Source organism: Rhincodon typus, chromosome 24 (assembly GCF_021869965.1).
Source record: "Rhincodon typus isolate 14 chromosome 24, sRhiTyp1.1, whole genome shotgun sequence".
In the NCBI taxonomy this organism is placed as follows: domain Eukaryota; kingdom Metazoa; phylum Chordata; class Chondrichthyes; order Orectolobiformes; family Rhincodontidae; genus Rhincodon; species Rhincodon typus.
In genome coordinates this window covers 8726379-8748784 of record NC_063355.1, presented here as the reverse complement: position 1 = coordinate 8748784, position 22406 = coordinate 8726379, and the positions used below count along the sequence as shown (strand labels likewise).

Genomic DNA, 22406 nt, shown 5'->3' with positions numbered 1-22406 from the left:
ACATCCTGCAAGATGTATGTACATTCTACTTGGCTGAGCTGGCCAGCCAGATCCATGACATTAAAAGCTTTTTATTGCAATCAGATTTAACAATTACTCACCAAGCAACTTCCTCCCCTGTACTGAAGTAAGACCCAATTATTGGAGGCCAAAAAGGATTGAAAAAGAAAGGACATCTCTTTCCCCTCTACACTGAACTACCATTTTACAATCTGTGCACCTAAGCAACACTCAGTTTGGACCAAATTCTACATTTCTTAATCCCTTTCCCTAACAAAAGTACTTTGAATGTCCATTTAAAATTTTCAGTTGACCAAGTTTGTGCTTATAGTTTGTGTTCCAAATTTCCACAGCCCCTTATGTGAAGAAATGTTCCCTGATATCACCATGATTAGCCTGTGGTTTTTCTATACTTCCCTTAGCATACCCTTTAATCAGTTTAAACACCCTCATTACAAACAATCCTTAAGCTTCTGTACTCAAGGAAATACAACCCTTGTCCATGAAATCTATCCCTATAAATTAATGCACTTCACTTTGATATCATTCTGAATATTAAACTACTGACTCAGTTTTGCACAAGCTACTATATGATTTACTAGCATTTAAGTCAACATTTTGGATGTGTGGGGTGCACGTGTGTCACACACAGGCAGACAGAGAGGAACAGGGTGAACAGTGTCTTCCAAACAATCCAGGCAGCATCACGACACAGAATGGAATCTGTCCATTATGCAATAAATTAAACAGGAAAGTTATTTGTTTGTTGTTGAGAATTTGCCAGCTGCTTGCCATCAGGAAGTCAACTGGCAGTAATCATATCAAGGGATTCAGATATCATCAGAAATCTCGAGGCCATTTCTTTGCACTCAATCAACTCTCAAATCAGTTGAAGCAAATATATTCAAGTTGCTAAAAGTCATCACTGCAGATTACAAGAGATAATATGGCACTAATCACCGAAGGATTCCATGTCTAGCACATTCTAGAATGCAGTTCAAGAGTCTGTTACACATCAATGTCAGTCGTGCTAACTTAGGTGATGAAGAGAAGGAAGAACTGACAATTTGCATTTTATAATAATTATTGTCAAATACTGCTGTAAGATTAACACAAAATTACCTGGAGATTGGCAATCTAACTCAGAGGCCTAATTTGTTGGTCTCAAGTGCGACAGTATTACAGTATATTTTAATCAAAAAGTACTTGGATGAGATAATTTACAAGCGGAATACGACACTGAATATATAAAAATACATTCTTGCGGTATACAAGTTGGTGAAGTAAAGCTCAAAGCTGCAAAATGAAATGTACAACTTTCTCAACTGATAAGCTAATTATGAACTATGCACAGCCTGTACAGTGTGACAATGAAGTATCAAGTTATGTTAATAAACAAGTTAGAATATTTATCATAAATTCTGTAATTCCGGATATTTACTCAAGCCTTTCCTCACGGCAGAGCTGTCATTCACACATTCTGCATGCAACATGATAAATATTTGAATAAAACGGTAATGCATAGGGGGCTAAATGTGAGTTAAGATTCTCCTCCTGCACACCCTTTGAATCCTGGACAAACAGTGTGTTAATTTTGCATTAACTTTAGCACAGTCTAAGTATGAACTGACAACAAATGACACACAGGAGAAGACTGGCTGATCTATCATATCTCTTCAATATAGCATTGTGACTAGACGCCGTCTGACTCCCCACCAGCTGTAGGCATTGGCAGCTAGTCAAAAAAAAAATCACACTGGCTATGTACATATTAACTGTTAATCCACCTACCTTTTATAGGATGTGATCTCTGCCCCAACCAAGAACTGGTCCAGCTCCCTTGTGAAGGCGTGCAAGAGAAAGACGCTTGTTTATTTTCTTATTTTCAAACCTTTAGAAATCCCAAAGTGCTTTATAACCCCTGCAGTATGGTTGCTGTTTGAGTGTAGGAAGCACAGCAAACTCCCATAGGTAGAAATATGACAATGATGGCAACTGAGGGATAAACACATGTCAGGGCACCAGGCAAAAACCTCCCCTACAATTCAGTGAAATGGTTCTGGGAGATCTTTTATATTCACCTGAGAGGCAAGTATGGTCTCAATTTGACATCTCATCTGAAAGGAAGCATCTCTGACAGTGCAGCTCTGCACTGATGTATCAGCCTGGACTGTATACTCAAGCCTCTAAAGCGGTGTTTGAGGCCAGACCTTCTGACTCCGAGGTGACAGTGCTGCCAACTGAGCCACACCTTCATTAGAATAAAGCCGCACCTTGGCAAAACAGGATACATAAGGATAGAAGAAACAGGAACAGGAGTAGGCCATCTGGCCCAGCAAGCCTGCTCCGCTATTCAATAAGATCATTGCTGATCTTTTTGTGGACTCAGCACCACTTACTTGCCCGCTCGCCAAAACCCTTAATTCCTTCACTGTTCAAAAAACTATTTTCACTTTAAAACATTCAACGAGGTAGCCGCAACTGCTTCACTGGACATGGAATTCTACTGATTCATAACCCTTTGGGCGAAGAAGTTCCTCCTCAGATATTCTGGCATACTTAAGTAACAGATCAGAAAAATCATGTGCAAAGTCAACTTCGGCATCCTTTGAGCACTAATCAAGGAACAGCAGCACTACTATATAAAAAAAAATTAAGTTTTATAAAGCCTTTAATGTTGAAGAAAGTGGCCTGAGATTCTTCAAATTGGTTTTCAGCTCTTTTGAGATATGGACTTTTTTTGCCCATCTTTAATTGCCGTTGAACTGAGTGGCTTACCAGAAGGCTTGTCCATATAAGGATGTCATTCTTCTGAATTTAAAGGACATCACTGAACTAGATGGACTCCTAAACAATACGGGATAGTTGTCACGGTCATCATCACTGATGATTAGCTTTATATTCCTGTGTTTTTTTTAATGAAATGAATTTAAATTCTTGGCAAGCAGGATTAAGGGGAATCCCAAGGCATTGTATACATATATTAGGAGCAAGAGGGTAGCTAGGGAAAGGTTAGGTCCACTCAAGGACAACGAGGGAATTTATGCATGGAGCCGGAGGAAGTGGGTGAGGTTCTTCATGAGTAATTTGCATCAGTATTCACCAAGTAGCAGGAAATGAATGATGCTAAGATTAGGGAGGGGCTATGTTAATATTCTCGGGCACATCAATATTAAGGAGGTGGTGGTGTTGGGTATCTTGAAAAACATTAAGCTAGATAAGTCCCCAGGGCCTGATGGGATCCATTCCAAGATCTTAAACCTATGTCCCTAGTATATGATTTTTCTACCATGGAGAAAAGATTCTGACAATCCACCCTATCCATGCCTCTCATAATTTTATATATTTCTATTAGGTCACCCCTCAGTCTCTGACACTCTAGTGAAAGCAATCTAAGTTTGACGAAGGGAGGAGATTGCTGGAGCCTTGACAGAGATCTTTGTATCCTCTTTAGCTATGGGTGAGATCCCAGGAGACTGGCGAATAGCCAATGCTGTTCCTTTGTTTAAGAAGGCCAAGAGTTAATCCTGGAAATTATAGGCAGTTAAGCCTTACAGAAATGGCAGGTAAAATATTAGAGAAGATTCTTGGGGACAGGATTTACTCACTTTTGGAGAAGAATAGTTGACATGCCTATATGCAGGGGAGGTTTTGTCTCACCACCTTGATTGAGATGTTTGAGGAAGTGATGAAGATGATTGATGAGGATAGGGCAGTAGATGCTTCTACATGGACTTTACTAAAGCATTTGACAAGGTCCCTCATAGTAGGCTGGACCAGAAGATTAAGTTGCATGGGAACCATGGTGAGTTGGCAAGTTGGATACAAAATTGGCTTGGTCATAGAAGACAGAGGGTAGTTCAGCAGGGGAATTTTTCTGACTGTGACCAATAGTGTTTCACAAGGATCAGTGCTAGATCTCTGTTGCTTGTAATATATATATGATCTGGATAAAAACACAGGTGGTCTGATTAGTAATTTTGCAGACAACATGAAAATTGGCAGAGTTGTAGTGAGTGAGGAACGTGGTCAAAGGATACAGCAGGATATAGATCAATTGGAAAGTTGGGCAGAGAAATGGCAGATAGCGTTTAATCCAGTCAAGTTCGAGGTGTTGCATTTTGGGAGGTAAAAAACTATAAATGTCAGGACCCTTTGGAGCATAGATATACAGAGAGATCTTGGGGTCCAAGTCCATAGCTCCCTGAAAATGGCAACACAAATGCATAAGGTGGTAAAGAAGGCATATGACATACTTGTCTTCATCGGTTGGGGCACTGAATATAAAAGTTGGCAAGTCGTGTTGCAGCTGTATCAGACATTAGTTAGGCCACATTTGGAGCAGTATGTGCAGGTCTGGTCACCACACTATAGGGATGATATGGAGGCTTGGAAGAGGGTGCAAAGGAGGTTTACCAGGATGTTGCCTGAATGGCAGTGTATTAGCTATAAGGAAAAGTTGGACAAACTTGGATTGTTTTCACATCAGAGGCTGAGGAGCGACCGAATAGAAGTATATAAAATTATGAGAAGTATGGATAGGGTGGATTGTCAGAATCTTTTTCATATGGTGGAAAAATCAAATACTGGGGGCATACGTTTAAGGTGAGAGGGGAAAAGTTTAAAAGGAAATGTGTGAGGAAAGTTTTTTTTTTAAACACAGGGTGGTAGGTGACTGGAATGCTTTTCCATGGGAGCTGGTAGAAGCAGACGCACGAGCAATGTTTAAGAGACATTTAGACAGACACATGAACAGGCAGGGAATAGAGGTATACAGACCATGTGCAGGCAGATGGGATTAGTTTAGAATGGCATCATGCTCAACACATGTGTGATGGGCTGAAGGGCCTGTTCCTGTGCTTTACTGTTCTATTTAAATTCAACCATGATAGGATTTCAACCCATGTTCCCAGAGCCTCTGGGATATTAGTCTGGTGTCATTAACCATTGTCTCTCCTCAGTAAGTAACAGACAGCAAGAAAAGTGGAAGATATTTGGACAGTAACCAAATGAACATGCTCGCAACATAAAGGCAAGGTATAGTGGGACAATATGGACCTGGCATCCAATTACGATAGGAATAAATCCATAATTCTCTTTTAATTTTGTAATCATGGATTTCTTTCCAAAATTAATTTTCTTTGGATAAACTATTATAAACAGTATGTCTGTGAAATACTTGGGTTATTTCTTTTTATTTCCACTGCAAAAAACTGATCACAATTCACACACAAATGAACCAGCCTGGCTAGTCAATAGCAACTACAGGATAGGACAAATTAAAGCTGGTAAACAAGTTCTCTGTCTCAAGGCTCACCCTTCACCTCTGCTGAGCGAGCAGCAAACACATTTCTGAAAGCTTTGGCGCTCTATTTCATCAGGGGCAGGCGTAATGGCACTTAAACTGAGACATGTTTCAGCCTCTTCAACCCTTCACAGTACCCTCCAGGAATTCTGATGAATACTATGTCAAGAGCTAAGACAGCAAAAACCTTTTTCTGTCCTGAAATTCCTTAATTTTCTCTCTACCATGTTTCTAGCTCACTTTGAAGGACATATCTGGCCAAGTGAGACTGCTACCAATTTACTGACACTGGCTGCCTGTCAATCTTAATATACCACCCATGACATCCCCAGCCTCACAAGACTCAGACGGTAACTCTCGTTGTCATATAACAACAACAGGACTCTGTCGAGCCAGAACATCACAATGTACAAATTGTTGTGATCCAGTCTGAGTGTCAGATCAGCTAAAAGTAACAGCTGCAGTCAGAGGCTCTCAGCCACATCCAAAAGCATTGCTGAAGGACACAGAATTCCCAAGACTCCTTGCAAAGGAGAGATGTTGCGAATGCTGGAAATCTGAACTAAAAATAGAAAATGCTGCAGGCGGTAGTAAAGACGAACTGGACAAGTTAGGACAGTTTTCCTGGAAGAGAAGAAGCCTGAAATTCAAAACCATACAGACTTTGTCTAAAGTCCATGAGGAGGAAAATTTCTCATTTGTGAAGGGATCATGAACACAAGGGCACCTATTTAAAATAAAAGAGGCAAACATGAAAAAAGGAAAAATTTTTACATGCAGAGAGAAGAAAAGATACAGAGTGTTCTGCCTGAGAGTATTTAAGGAGGCAGGTTCAATCGAAACATGCAAAAGAGAATTAGACTATTACCTGGAAAGGAGAAATATGCAGAATTACACAGAGAAGGCTGGAGAATGGAACTAAGTGAATTGCTCATTCGGGATGCCAGTCCAGACACAATGGACTGAATGGCTTCCTTCTGCCCTGTAACAATTGAGTGATCTGGCAGTCCATGTTGAGGGAGAAGCATACTTAAGAGATGACCTTTCACCTGTAAAGGTGACAAATAGACAAAATTTTACATTGTACATCATGATCTGTCTTCCATCTCCTCTTTATAGGGGAGGAGTTACCCTCTCCTTTCTTCAAATAACACAGCCAAGAAGAAATGGGTAATTGTAGGCTGGAGCTGACACCTTTTGCCTGTGGGATCATCTTTCCCCCTTTTACCTCCACCTACCAGTAAATGGTATAGGATTACACAATGTAGGAAGGTCTCAATTGTGTTGTTAGTTGATCTTACACAGGGCAATAGTGGGGTTATCATTGATGGGTCTGGTTTCCTGGAACCAGGAAGGTCAAATTTAGCCAGAGTTAGCACTTTTGGGGGTTAGTTTTCTGATGGCCATGACAGGACTACATTTATTTGAAATATAAACTAGAAAAAAAAAGTTTGTATGATTAGTTATTTTTATAACTCAAAGCAAAAGTGGAACAGTGTGCTCATTGGTTACACAAGAGCATACAACTTTTGCTGAAATTAGATTTGATACTTTGAGAGTCACACTGGTACTAGATGTCTTTGGGTTGACACAAGTGAGAGACTTCCCAGTCACAGCTTTCAGATTGGCTTTACATAGCAGTTTTGTCACAGAGCTGACAGCAAATTAGATTCAGACCTCAAAAATCTGGAAGTCAGATCTCACTCTCACCCACTTCCCTCAAAAGTGGAAAAGAAATAACACTGAGAGACCATAAAAAGAAAAACTTCTAACTGAAGCCAAGACCCAGGTCCAACTGACCAGTTACCAAGTTGAGGATCTCTGCAACTTGATACCATGATATCTTTGCCAGAAAACTGAAAGTATTGTGAGAAAGTCACCTCAATTCCCCTTGGGGTTTGTGACTCCTGATCCACAGATCTTGTCTCTTTTTAACCTATATTTTCACAATATTACGAAAAACTGTTTGTCTCATCTATGTTGCCCATGCTATATGTGAATGATTTTGATTTGATTACATATACCAAGGTACAGTGAAAAGTGTTGTCTTACATGCTTTACAGGCAGATACGAGTGCATCAGGGTAACAGAACAGAGTGCAGGGTACAATGTTACAGCTGCTGAGAAAGTCCACAGAGAGATCAACATTACTGCTAAAGAGAAGTTGCTTGAAAAGCTCAGCAGGTCTGGCAGCATGTGAAGAAAAAATCAGAGTTAACATTTGGGGTCCGGTGACCCTTCCTTCAGAGTTCTGAGGAAGAGTCACCAGATCTGAAACATTAACTCTGATATTTTCTTTACAGATGCTGCCAGACGAGCTTTTCCAGCAACTTCTGCTTTCGTTCCTGATTTACAGCATCTGCAGTTCTTTCAGTTTTTATCATTAATGAGGTCCATTCCAAAGTCTGATAACAGCGGGGAAGAAACTGTCCTTGAATATGTTCGTATGTGTTTACAAACTTTTATATCTTCTGCCCAAGAGAAGAGAGTGGAGGAGAGTATAACCAGGGTGAGAGGGATCTTTGATTATGTTGATTGCTTTCCTAATGAAACAGGAAATATAGATGAAGTCAATGGATGGGAGGCTGGTTTGCACGATGAACTGGGCTGTGTTCACAACTCAATGTGTGGAGCTGGAGGAACACAGCAGGTCAGGCAGCATGAGAGGAGCAGAAAAGTGAATGTTTCAGGTCAGGATTCTTCATCTCCTTCAGCTCCTCTGATGCTGCCTGGCCTGTTGTGTTCCTCCAGCTCCATACTGTGTTATCTCTAACTCCAGCATCTGCAGTTTTTGCTACGTCTTACTACAAGTAAATCGCTTAATCACTAACTGCTTACTCCTGTTGCAAGATGTCTTGGGACGACAGGAGCGGAGGAAACCAGCAAGGAGTACTAACCCTGGTCTGCACTGATATCCTCATGGCTTACTAGAGAAAGGCAATGATCCCTCGCCTGTAATGAATCTGACAGTTTAGCACTAAACAGGTGCGCTATGTAAAGAATTTCTTCATGTGGATTCCATTCCCTTGGATCCATTCACACAAAGAACATTCTGATGTACAGCAGTCCACTCTTGTGATCATAACATCAGCCTTCATCAGCTGCTGGACCCAAGTTAGCCTTCTGGCAGTTTTGCTTTGTCCTGTCCTCTATTCACCAGAGGAGGTAAGCAAGTGAAAAACAGTCTATTTTTAAGCTGTCACAGCAGAATTCAGACCTAATGCTGGTTAGCTACTCATCCACCTCAGCACTGTCAGTGGGTCCCGATTGGATGATAATTGACCATTGATCAATCGGTCTGTCTTTTCTTCACCATCTGCAATAATTCATATAATTAACAAGAAAAAATGTTCAAAGAATATGTAAAACAAAAAGCCGCAGGACTTTGCTTCCAGGTTTTGTTGAACTAATTTCATGAAATTAACCTCCAATTGCTAGAAACTCCAGAACAATCCTAGAGGGTTGGAAACCCTCAACTCCCTGCATGATTTGCTCTGGCATAATACAGCTCTTAAGGCACTAAATTCTGTGGTTACTAAACCTGAGGAAAAGACAGACCATGCTATCACTTGAAATGCTATGCACTAAAAAGCAATGAACCAAAAATATAGAGCTCTCTGAATGGGCTTATCTTTAAATTACGTGGAGCTGCCTCTTCTGTTCAAGGTGTTGCTGACAATGGTGGAGTCAACAGTAACACAAGATGCTGATACACTGTAACTAACGTGACATTGATCAAACTGAAAATCGATAATGCAACATTTCCTCAATGCTTTAAGGGTAATTTGCAGTTGAAGTTAGCGTGGTTAATCAGGGAGAAACAGAGTGCCAGCACTGTTTACATTTACAGCATAGATGAATCAAAACCACAATGGGGATAACCAATCAGATCTCAGTGCAACTGAAGGGACAGAATTCTCTCACTTCTGGATACCCACATTACTCTGCCAAAAAGTTTCTCCCACTTCCAAAGATGTTGCTTCCATATGAGGGGCACATTTACTCACTAACACACCCAGCCTATGAGGGAACATCACAGAACTAGTGAGGAGCCTACCACTTCTTGATAGATGCCCAATCCAGTGGGGAAGTGATACTTTCTGAGTGATTCCACAAGCATCAGGCACACTCCAGTATACATTTGTCGCCTTTTATCTATGAGGCAGCTGGCTCAAGTCTTGACCGGTTATTGTCAGGAAGGAATCATAGACCAAACTCGTTTCTGCCCAAGTCCCAAAGAAGAGTCACATTGTACTCAAAATCTTGGCTCCATAGGTGCTGCCAAACCTGCTGAGCTTTCCCAGCACTTGGTTTTCATTCCTAATTCCTCCCATCCAAACACGTATTTCCAAGCAAAAGTGTTCTGGATAACTTCAGTGGTGGGGACACATCTAGAAACAATTATTCAGGGTAGAATTAGTATCCACATGGGAAAATGTGGGTTGATCAGGATGAGTCAGCCTGGATTTCTAAAGGGGAAGTCATGTGCAACCAACTTGCTGGAGTTTTTTGAAGAGGTAACAGAAAGGCTTGATGAGGGTAACACTGTTGATGTGGTGCACACGGATTTCCAGGAGGCATTCAATACAGTGCCACTCAACGGACTTGTGTGGAAAGAAATAGATCATGGAATAAAAAGGACAATAGGATGTGGATATAAAATTGGCTGAATGATAGGAAACAGAGAGTAATGGTCAATGGATATTTTTCTGGCTAGAGAAACGTTTGTACTGGTTGGTATTGAGACCCTTGCTTTTCCTGATATTTATTAATGACGTAAATCTTGGTGTGCGGGAGCAATTTCAGAGTTTGCAGGAGAACTGTAAACTGTGAGGACAATACAGAACTTCAAAACCTGGAGTGGGTGGACAGAAGACAACATATCAGACGTGCTGGTGTGGCAGATCCATCATCATAACAGAATGATATGGAGTAGGTGAGAGACTGGAATGGAATCCTGAAAGGGTATGGGACATGAGACACTGTAGTCAAGGTAGCGGAGGAAGTCAGCGGGCTTATAATCAAAATGAGTTGATAGCCTGATGACAGACAGAAGTGAAGGAAAAGGAGGAACAATGGATCATGTGAAATTGAGAGTAGGGTCAAAATTGGAAGCAAAGTTTCTGAAGCTTTCCAAATCAGAGTGACAGCAGGACACAGCACGGATACAGTCATCACTGTACCAGAAAATAAGTTGAAGCAGCAGCCCCTTAAACAACCCTGTCTCTCTCATCCCCCTCTACTCTCCCCAGACTGCATTGGACTCAGGAGTGTTTCACATATTCCAGAACAAAAATAGGCAAAGCCAGGACCCACATGGAGCACATTTAACATGAATGAAATGAGAGGAGTGAAAAAAAAAATTCAATGAGGGAATACGTTCAGTCAGGTAGAGATTGAGGGAAATTGTGTATCCATTCAAGGAAGAAGTAGCGATCCCCCAGACCATCCTGGTGAGGACTGGAAGTGCAGTGATTGAACATCCATGGTACAGAGAAGATGGCTCAGGCAGGAAATTGGAAACTTTTAAAGTGATGGAGGGCATCAGACGAATTGCAGATATTGGTAGAGGGAAATTAAACAGGGGAGAACAAAAATAGAGCCAAGCTGGAAAGAAACCAACTCAGAGGTGTATGAATATGGCTTAAATGACAGGTCTGGGGGCAGTCCTGTTTATGGAACTTGGCAAGAAAGTAGAAGCAGGTTCTGTAGGGCTGGTGGTCTGTGAAATGGGAAGCTGTGGAAGGAAGATCACCAATGGACGGAGTCAGCGACTGTTCTGAAACAAATGGGTTGAAGTTTGGTACTGATGCCATGGTCCGCAGGACATAGGAGAAGTGTTGGAGAGTTGGTGTTGCAAGACAGAGGTTCAACTGCCAGGTATCCACAGCACCATCCTTGTCAGCAGGGTTGATAATAATGTGGGGCTTGGATCAGAGAGAACAGAGTGCAGCGAGTTCAGAAGGAAACTAGTAAGAAAGAGCAAGGGAGCAGAGGAATTGTGGCGGCGGTGGATGCGCTTTTTGTTTCCTTTCTTTGTTTTATCTCTTTACATTTTCAGACATCAGCACATCCAGTCTGGGAACATCATGTGTTGCTTTGTTTCTTGTCCTGCCCCATCACAATTCCCTTTAGCTCTGAAGGACTGACTCTTCTTTCATTCAGTTTCTTCGATCTTCCACCAATTACAGATCTCTCCTTTGTCACTCAGCCCTTGCTAAAATGTTAACATCCCTAAATTTTCCTAGACCTGATTTTCCTTTGACCTACAATGTGAAATCCATTCCTCTCTCTACAGATAAAGCCTGAGCCGCAGCAACTTTTCAGCATTTCTGGTTTTACTTTAGATTCCTATGATCCATGGTATTCTGATCTTTGATTTCTATGGATTCTTTCACAGGCCAGAGCTTTTATTTCCACTGAACACACCATGGGAATCACAGATTAGCTACATTCCAATAATAGCATGCAAATTAACCTGACCTAACCACGCATATCAAATCATTATATTCTCTAAAGCTCCGTCTAATCAAGCACACTTGTATTACTGCAGTCTAAAAGTCATAAAAGAGTGGAAATATGACATAGATAGATACTGTGGCTGAACCAAGCTGTTTCACTGCTTCCAAAGCTGAAGTGATTTATGCACATCATCTGAAAGCAGAGATTATAGACAACAGACTGTGAACTACTTTGTCATTCATTCTAACAGGTAATATGTTTTTTCTGTTCCAAAAATAAATTTTATAAGAGGCTTTGAGTTAGGTGAGAAGTAAATGAGGACAATGATGTAAGAGCTTGTAGGCAAATGGGATTGTGATGTTTAATACCAGAGATTGTATTAGGACATTCACAATTCTCTATAAATTATTATATTCATCACTGCCTCTTTCACTCTGCACCCACCATCCCTCAACACTCAACTATGCCCCAGCACTCTCTGATCACCCTCAATCCTGTCACACTCCCACACAACCCACACTGAACCAACACCCAACATATTAGGTGCCCCATCGCTGCCCCCGGCACTCCCCGTGCCCCGCAACTGTCCCTCAACATCTCGCTGCGATCCACCATCCCTCCACCCCATCACTGCTCCCCTGTCACTGCCCCCGACACTCCTTGTGCCCAACATCCCCAACACTCCCTGCACCCTCTCACTCCCAGCACCCCATCAATGCCCTACCCCCTGTGCCAAGTCACTCTGTCAACATATCCCTTGCATCCCATGAGCCCCTTGACACTGCGTCCAGTCAACCCCCTCAATGCTCCCTGTATCCAGTCAGTCTGTCAATCCCTGCACCTTGTCACTCTGGGCACATTCCACAAGCAGTAGTCAATCCTGGACATTCCCTGTGCCCTATCAATACCTCAAAACGTCCTGCTCAGTCACATCCCCCACTGACAGACTCCCTATACCCAGTCACATCCTCTGACAGACTCCCTGCGTCCAGTCATATTTCCCACTTTGCGGACTCCCCGTCCCAGATATTATCCCCAACAGCCTGTGTCCGATTCTCCATCTTTGATAGATTCCCTGCGCTCAGTTATTCCCACCCAAACTGACTCCTGCACCCGGTTATCCCTCCATCAACACTATCTGTGCTTTGTTACTGAGATAATTCTGTGAAGCTGGTATCCTGTCACCAAGTCACCTTTTACTTCCATGTGCATAGTACATGACATTGAACTAGCGAGCTCACAGCTGGCTCCTAGAGTGAACGGAATCCCTGACACTCCTGTTTATATCTGCCAGTCATGATTCCCTGATGGGACAACATTAACAGCCCCAGTCAGGGAGCTCATATTCTATGAGATCAACCTGGCTGACCTCATTCCAATCATGACAGATACCCCCAATACAAACACTCCACCCCGATTCCCCATCTCCTCCTGCACTATCTGTCCACCCCACCACCACGTGCCAAAATACCCTAGAGCTTGTCAACATTCTACACGTTACTCACATAATTAAAGAGGTCGTCTTGACCACTTAAGCTGATCATTCAATTTCTGTGTCTGCATCAAAACATTAGGCAATGGCTCTGTTCTGAATCTGTTGAAGGAGTTTTAAGGCTGTAACTTAAATGAGGGTCAGATTAATGAGATCAGTTTCAATTCTGTAGTCTTTTTCAAGACTCAATGTTTTTGCAAATAGCATGTGCACAATGCAATGATCGTGTACAATGTAGATGTAATGCTTAGTTTTTAAATGCCAGACGGCTGTGTCTTGAATGTGGTATTTTTACAACCAAGAGTTGGTATAATGCTCAGATCTTGAATCCTAGGGAACACTCAGGCCATGGTAATGGAAGACTCTCTTGTTGTTGAGGCAGCAACTAGAAAGTAAAGATGAGCTGGCAGTAAAACCAAAGCAAAGGACTGCAAATACTGGAAATCTGAAACATTTTCAACTCATGGGAAAGGTCATCAACTTGAAATATGCACTCCTGTTTGTCTACACAAATGTTGATCATTTTCAAAAGTCCTCTGTTCTAAATAAGCTAACATTCAGTTTGTAAGCATTGGATGCAGTGTTAGGGTGGGAACTAGAACAGGACAGGATTTCTTTAACAGTGTCATTTATTTCATTCAAATCAAGATAAAATACTGCAGATGCTGAAAGCCTGAAATAAGTTACAACAAAGTTTGCTGTAATTGTACGTATTATTTTAGTTGAAAAACTGCAGAAAGCTGCAAAACAAAGGGACTCAGGGGGACTTGTGCGTGAAACACAGAAAGTTAACACACAGGTACAGCAGGTAATCAGGAAGGTTAATGGAATTCTGGCCCTTATTTCATGGAGTTGGAGTATAAGAGCATAAGAGCAGGGAAGTCTTACTGCAGCTATACAAGGTACTGGTGAAACCACACCTGGAGGATTGTGAGCAGTTTTAGTTCCCTTATGTAAGTAAAGATATTATTTCATTACAGGCATATCATTGAAGCTTCACTAGGATGATCCCTTGTATGGAGTGATAGTCTTGTGAGCAAAGGCTAAATCGGTTGGGACTCTACATAGTGGAGTTTAGAAGAATGAGAGGTGATCTCATTGAAACATATCAGATTCTTAGTGGGTTTGACAGGATAAATGCTGAGAGAATGTTTCCCCTCATTAGGAGGGTCTAAGACCAGAGGAGAGTGTGTCAGAATAAAGGGGCACCAATTTAAGCCTAAGACGAGGAGGGATTTCTTCTCTCAGAGGGTTGAGTGACTTTGGAACTCCTTGCCACTAAGAGCTGTGTTGAATAATCCTTGTGTATATTAAAGACTGAGATATGTAGATTACTATCGTCAGGGGAATCAAGGGTTATGGGGAAAACGCAGGAAAGTGGATATGAGGAATGTTGGAGCAGTCATGATCTCACTGAACGAAGGATCGAGCTTGAGGGGCTGAACAGCTTGCTCCTGTTCTTATTTCATATGGTCTTATGTTTTGATTAACCCTGCCCTCAACTCCTCCATGTTGTACAGCTCTGGGTGGAAGCATTGAGGATAGCAAAGGTGCATAATGTGCTCTGGATGGGGAACTTCAATATCCACCACCAAGAGCATTTTGATAGCACCACCACTGACTGAACTGCTGACCAAACCTTTAAAGATATTGTTGCTGGTCTGCTGCACATGGTAAGGGAACCAACAAAATGGGAAAACATACCTGACCTCATCCTCACTGCAGATGCATCTGATGGCAGTATTGGTAAGAGTGACAGTAAACGATGGGCCGAAGGGCTAAAAGTCAATGATGACATTTGACAGATGCATGAGAAGATAGATTGTATAGGATGGGCTGAAGGGCTAAAATTGTTGATGATATTCGATTAGCCACATGACCTTGGATGAGCCCTGTGAATATTTCTGTATGTGCCACAGACAGCACAATTTAAAAAAACTTGTTTTCTGGATGAGCCAGCAGTTTCATCTATTGTATCTGTTGTTGTCTGTACTGGTTGTTTGTGATACTGTATGAGAGAGTTTCATTCTAAGGCTGCTGGACTTCACCTCAGACTGGGATCATGAACAGTGCCAGGAACGAGCCTAAGCCTCCAGACCAGCCATTAATCGAGGGGCAGTGAGACGTGAGACTTGTTGCTTGTTTTTTTGCCTTTTTCTCTTCCCTTTATTGTTACCACTATAATCATTTATTATTCTTAATAAACATACGTATTTAAGCAAGTTGCTGTTGTTGAGCCTTCTCTTAACTATATGTATCTGAATCTGAAAAGAACCGTTTGGATACACACTGTGATCCAAGACACTTTTGGCGATGAGGATGGGATTCGGGAAATTATTTAAGAGAAAGGAAAGGCAACCTGATGCTCTGGAGACTTTCCATATTCAAGGATGGAATGTGGCAAAGTCTGGATTCAGGTCTGTAGCTAACTTGTTAGCAAAGTTAGGTGAATGGGGTGGGCGGTCATAACCGAAAAAAAGAGAAAGGAAGGTTATTCATACAGGCTGCTGCACACGAGTGCTTGCAGGAGGCAGTCTTCCCCAGATACAAGGACAGTGTACCACAAATGGGATGGACATTATTAACAGCTTTGCAGTCTACATGTAGGGAATTAGAAGAGTGCCAGGCCAGAAACAGGCAGCTAGAGGCCACATGGACGGCAGTACTACAGTGTAACGTTATCCTGACAGAAGCAGTTAAGACAGCGCAGGAGAGGGCTCAGAAGGCAGAGGAGATACAGAACCAGATAGTATGCCATCTGGCGATGGTACAACAGAAAGAGAGAGCAAAACAATTGGAAAGTTGACCCAATCAAAGTGCACACATTATTAACCTCACAATGGGAACCCGACATTGGAGACATTTAGTACTCATCTGATTCAGAGTCTGAATGGACGGAAGGGGAAGGGGATGCTCCACCTCTGGTGCCATCCTCAGAGAAGGCACTAATAGCATGACCCCTAATAACAAATAAGGCAGAACAGGTAGGAGGACAGAACCCCCAAAATTTGAGAACAGTGAGAGATTACTGTATTACCCAAATTGCAGGATTTGGGGTCATACTTTAAGCAGATATTGGGGGAACCCTTGGCCTTTTGGCTGACGCGGCCATGGGGTTGAGTGCCACACAGTGAGGGAACCTGGGAGCACTAAGTGTTGATCCACATGTGAACAGTGTCTTTAGAAACATAGGGCAAACTGGATCATTGTGGAATACACCGACACTAGCAGTAGGAAACAAGTATCTTTCCCTGACAGATTGGGAAGGTGATGTTGAAAAATGGCAGAGTATACCAGAAGGTACAAAATGTTTGAGGGATTTGGCTAGGCAAGTGGGTTCATATTCTCGACAGTTTCAGGGTGCAGACCAGGAAGCTTTGTGAAGTGATCTGGTTGAATGAGAGGTGCCTTATTAACCCTATTAGGGCCAGCCCGGTGACAGGCAGTGGACAGGTATATTGATTGTTAGGACAATTAGAGGATGTGGAAGCTGGTATGCAAAGAGTGAGGCCCACCCGAGCAAGTGGTAAACAGGGACAACAAGATGGAGCTGGAGTAGGTTCGAAGGTGAAACAGAAGATAATGCTTGCAGCATTATTAAAAGCAGGAATAGTGTGGAGCAAGATAGACGGAATATCTGTGGGTGCCATGTACAATATGTGGAGGACGCGCTACTCTCCAAAGCGTAAGCAAGTAACAGAGGTCAATTCAGATATGGAGGAGGGGAAAGGAAAACCAACAGAAGGCAGGGTTTGCACTCCACTCCAACACAGAAAATGTTGAAAACATGAGAATACATAAGGAAGCTAAAGCTGTCCCAAATCAAAATTCATTCATTAAAAGGTGTGTACGCCTTTCCCACTGACAAGCAATGTCCCACTGCAAATAGGCAGATTCCACAAAGTAAAATGCATCCACCTTTTATGAAAGATGTCGTGACTTCCAGTGCTCCATGTGAGCAGTCAGTTAACACATCAATGACTTTTGCAATCAATCCAAATTCAACTTTACTTTCAGATTCTTTTCAAAGTCATGCTACTGCTATGAAACAAAGTGAATGTATCTCACATAATTTATGTGCCTCAAACCTGCCCTACAATACCTACAGTATCCTCTCCAGCTACCAAAACTACCAGCTACGCAGTCAGAACCTTTACCTTCCTTTCACACAGATTACTCCAACATCAAACCCAATATCAACATGTTTGGGCCTGTCCAAAAATTCAAACCCATCGTTCAGAGGCCTGTACCGAAAGAGGAGTGCTTACACAGTTCTCTAATGGGAGCTATCCAATAAGGGCAAAGCAAAAAACGGCTTAGAAAGATTTCCGATACAGTGATAGATAGTTACCTTAAAAAAAGATTCATTTATTGCACCAGAGAATGAACACTCTGCACCTTTGGCATCAAGTGGAGCACACAGTGGAATCACAAAACTGAAAGAGACAACTTCTCCAATATCAAAAGAGCTACAGGATACAGTGGGATATTTTCAAACAGGACAACCAGCCACTGCATCTTGTGCTCCTACTCCTCTTTCTGCTCCTCCTCCAGATTTTCCAAAACCTGAGAAGTTCACCACCAAACCTGTTGCAAATATGGAAGAGGCAAGAACTGCATTATTAAAAGCGATTCAATCTGGCACTTGGGCAGCTTGTTTTCAGGACCCCTGAAAGGATGGGAGATAGTTATAACTGGGAAAAAGGGAGAACTGGAGGCCAGGTTTCTACACTGTGCAAGTGCACTGAACCTTGTAGAAGTGTTAACTCTTTGTGGTCTGGTTTGAATTCACCTTTGTTCGTTGCTTGCTACATGTCGTCTCGTATAATTTGTGTCCTTTTGTTCCCTGGAGCTCAAAATCTGCGTGTACTTTAAAGCCGAGTTAGCATTTTGGGAATGTCTGGTGATTTGAAAATGTGTTGTGTGCCTGTATCTGTGTGGACCATGTATGGTTAATGTAGTGACCTTTCAAGAAACCATCAGTGATTGTGTAAAGCCAAAATTTGTAACATGTTGATTCAAAAATTTGGTTCATAATGCTTTGTAGACATTTACCTTTTGGAATTGGCCCCGTGTTGTGTTTGGACTGGGCTGGGTAAATTTTAATTCCAGAAATTACCATGTTTGGAATTTCATTTACTGGCCCGAAAGAACTTCCAAATATTGTTTTGACACGAGTGAATCTTTAATTCTGGATGATAAGATTGGATCATTGTTAATATCCAAGTGATTGGGATATTGGAATGTTGAAAATGCAACTCCCTGTATGCGAGGAGTTTAGGAAAGGCAAATTTAACAAAGGGGTGAGCTTTTCCTTCCTTTAAGGAGGAGGAGAGACGGATGGCATAGTTATGTGCAGGTGTTTATGTCCCAACCCCCTACTGAATCCATAGTAGATTAATACTAATTAACCCATTCTGCGTGATATCGAATGGATGGAGCTTGTTTGTTTTTTGTTAGAAATTGGAGACACTGAAGCCTGAACCCATTTGCAGAATTTCAATGCTGCAACACAGTGATGGCTGAGGTACCCTCAACCTATCAAGTAATTAATCAATAACACATTTCAGTGCTGGGGAAGTACTGTGGAAATATCAATTATAGTGAGTGTCGGGAATCTTGAAACCGTTGAGCCTTGGTACACTTAAGCATATCATGACAAAAACTATTTTAAGACTCATTTGGCCTGGTATTCATAAACATTTAAATGGAATAGTTACCTGAAAGTTTAAAGGGATTCTGGAAAATGATAAAGCACATATACACACACACAGACACACACACAGTCTCAATGGTTCAATACATTAAAAAATGGTTAGTAACTTTAAGGGAGCAAACAGAATATTGAATGTAGACAAACTTACATAGAGATATATCAAATATCTAGAATGAATTGTCAAGTAACTTTAAGAAAAAGGTGGGTCATCTCAGAGAAAGAACAAAGTATGTTGTGCCTGAATCAAACAGAAATATTTGGCTTATGTTTTAAAATATTATAAGATTATTTTCCATGGACTATCAAATCTCTACAGATCTCTGGAATCAGATATGATAGGAATAGTTAAATTGGAAAGTAACGCAGGGTGGAGACTGGTGGCAGGAGATTAAAAAAAAGTTAGAATAATGAGTTGAAGCACCAATGCAGGTTAAAATGTTACAGTAGTGAAAAGGAGGTTTAGATGACAGCACCAAAACTGATAGCTATCTCTTGGTGATGCTTGTGTCCTTGTCTTTCTTTTTAAGAAAGATTGTGTTGGTGATCAATCTACTACCCAAGGCATCAGGACCGTATGCAGAGAGATAAGTAAAACCTCAGAATATTTGATAAGATCATGTTGGAGTCAAGAATGCGTGACATGGTCTTGGGACACTGATGTAAGTGTGCAAAAGCGCATGTTACCTCAGGGTAACAAACATGAGACAGTACAAAAAACATGCACTGAAGAATGCGTCTCAGGCATGTACACCTACTTGACAAAAGGATTAGTGTGGCTTGGAAGAGCACAAAAACCTAGTTTAAATGATAAGAACACTGACACAAAATCCTGACAGAAACTGACCTTAAAACAATGTAAATAGTATTAGTGAAAGGGATGTAAAATCAATTACAATCAAAATAAAAAGAGTGATTGTCTATTATGACAAAACATTGCAGAAATGAGAGTGTACGGATTCTGGGAGGGGTAGTAGTGGACTGAGTGAAAGGGCCCATTGGATGATATACAGATACCCCATCTTGAGCATTTGTATGACTAAACCAGTCGGTGAAATTGTAATGTATTAGGGCAGTTAGTGTATGTGGAAAAAAGGCTAGGTTAAGACTCAGGTGGTGTAGGAGTTTGTGGATAGGGAGTTGAAAAAAAACCCCACAAATTAAGGAACCTGAATCTGGAATATACTCAGTTTTAGAGCAAATTATGTAAATAGATTAACTTAAAAAGAATGTAGACGATATTCTGGTCACCTCAATCAGGTGGCATGACTTGCTCGTTCCATTACGGCCTTGACCGTATACCAGGGTGGTGTGTGTATATGGGTGTTATATATATAAATATATAAAGTAAATGACGATCCCAAAAGGCCGCTGTGACAATTAATTTGATGACATATCCTGTTGTTGTATTCTTTGTATTGATGCTAGTTATTTTCATTATAGTCTTAATCTTCTAGTGCAGTTTAGATACTCTTAATATATGTTCTTGCACAGCTATCGCTGATTTGTGTCTGCATTTGCAACTGTAACATGTGCTGTCAAATATCATTAGGGTTGGACTGTATAGGATGGGCCAAAGGGCTACAAGTTAATAATGATATTCGACAAGCCACATGACCTTGGATGAGCCCTGTGAATATTTCTGTATGTGCCACAGACAGCACAATTTAAAAAAACTTGTTTTCTGGATGAGCCAGCAGTTTCATCTATTGTATCTGTTGTTGTCTGTACTGGTTGTTTGTGATACTGTATGAGAGAGTTTCATTCTAAGGCTGCTGGACTTTACCTCAGACCGGGGAACATGAACAGTGCCAGGAACGAGCCTAAGCCTCCAGACCAGCCATCGATTGAGGGGTCCCCGAGGGGCAGAGGGACATGAGACTTGGTGCTTGTTTTTTCTTTTTCTCTTTCCTTTATTATTAACCCCAATAGTCATTTATTATTACTTAACAAACATTTGCATTTAAGCAAGTTGTTGTTGTTCAGCCTTCTCTTAATTATATTTACCTGAATCTGAAAAGAACAGCTTGGATACACGCTGTGATCCAAGATGGTGACTACTACAGTCCTTGTGGAGATGAAGTCCCATCATCATACGGAGAATACCGTCCATTACGTTGTGTGACACTATCGAACTACTCAAGTCTGGGAATCCATGAGATGCTGTGAACAATCAGCAGCTGCTGAACTGCACTCCAATACAACCTGCAACTTCACGGCCTGATAGATAAGGCCACTTTTAGAATACTGCATTGAATTGTGGTCTCGCTGCTATAGGAAATATATTGTTAAACTTGAAAGGGTTCAGAAAAGACTTACAAGGATGTTGCTGAGGTTGCAGGGTTTGAGCTATAGGGACAGGCTGAATAGGTTGGGGCTATTTTCTCTGTCAGAGATTGAGAGGTGACCTTATAGAGGTTTATAAAATCATGAGGGGCATGGATAAGGTGAATAGTCAAAGGCTTTTTCCCAGGGATAGGGGAGTCCAAAACCAGAGGGCATAGGTTTAAGGTGAGAGGGGAAACATTTAAAAGGGACTTGTGGGGCAATGTTTTCACACAGAGGGTGGTGGGTGTATGGAACGAGCAACTAGAGGAAGTGGTGGAGGCTGGTACAAGTACAATATTTAAAAAGGAAACTGGATGGGTATATGAATAGAAAGGGTTTAGAGGGCTATGGGTCAAATGCTGGCAAATGGGTCTTGATCAGTTTAGCATATTTGGTCAGCGTGGATGAGTTGGACCGAAGGATCTGTTTCTGTGCTGTATAACTCAATGACTTTAAAAATACAAATGTTGGAGAAACTCAGCAGGTCTGTCAGCATCTGTGCAAAGAAAAAGAGAGAGTTAAAATTTCAAGCCTGATATGACACTTCCTCAGAACTTCTTTGTTTACAGATAATAATCCATTCTGTTTTGGATGTTTCAATTGGACAGCCTACATCACACTGTCAGGCACTGCATTCCAGACTGTAACCACTCGCTGTCTGAAAACACTTCTCATGTCTCCACTGCTTTTTATTTTGTCATCTACTTTAAGTCAATGCCCTCTGGAAATGCTGTTCAAATTCTACATGGTTTCAAAGACTGAGAAATGTTCTAATTAAAAGCTACAAAATATTTAAGGGGATAGACAGTATAGACACAGGTAAGATGTTACCCCTGGTTAGGGAGTCTGGAATCAGGGGACACAATTTCAAAATAAGGGGAAGGCCACTTAGAACTGAGTTGAGGAGAATTTTCTTTTACTCAAAAGGTTGTGAATCTTGGACTTCTTTAACCAAGATGATAGTGAAGGCTAAGCAACTGACTATATTTAAATTAGGGATTGATAGATTTCTAATTATCAATGATGCAAAAACATATGTGGATAACATGGGAGACAAATTTTGAAATAGATGATCAGTCATGAACGTTATGAATGGCAGAGCAGGT

At 41.4% G+C, this 22406-nt stretch overlaps 1 protein-coding gene across 6 annotated transcripts in view; it reads right to left on the bottom strand.

Annotated features, from left to right (window-relative positions):
• Positions 1 to 22406, bottom strand: part of LOC109912215 (oxysterol-binding protein 2-like) — a 318882-nt gene that overhangs the window by 58226 nt on the left and 238250 nt on the right. For 4 of the 6 annotated variants that reach the window (XM_048611306.1, XM_048611311.1, XM_048611308.1 and 1 more), the window contains one exon: positions 1792 to 1839. The exons of the other annotated variants lie outside the window; for them this stretch is intronic. In XM_048611306.1, the coding sequence (XP_048467263.1) occupies positions 1792 to 1839 (48 nt within the window). The remainder of the gene's footprint in view (positions 1 to 1791; positions 1840 to 22406) is intronic. 6 annotated transcript variants of the gene reach the window in all.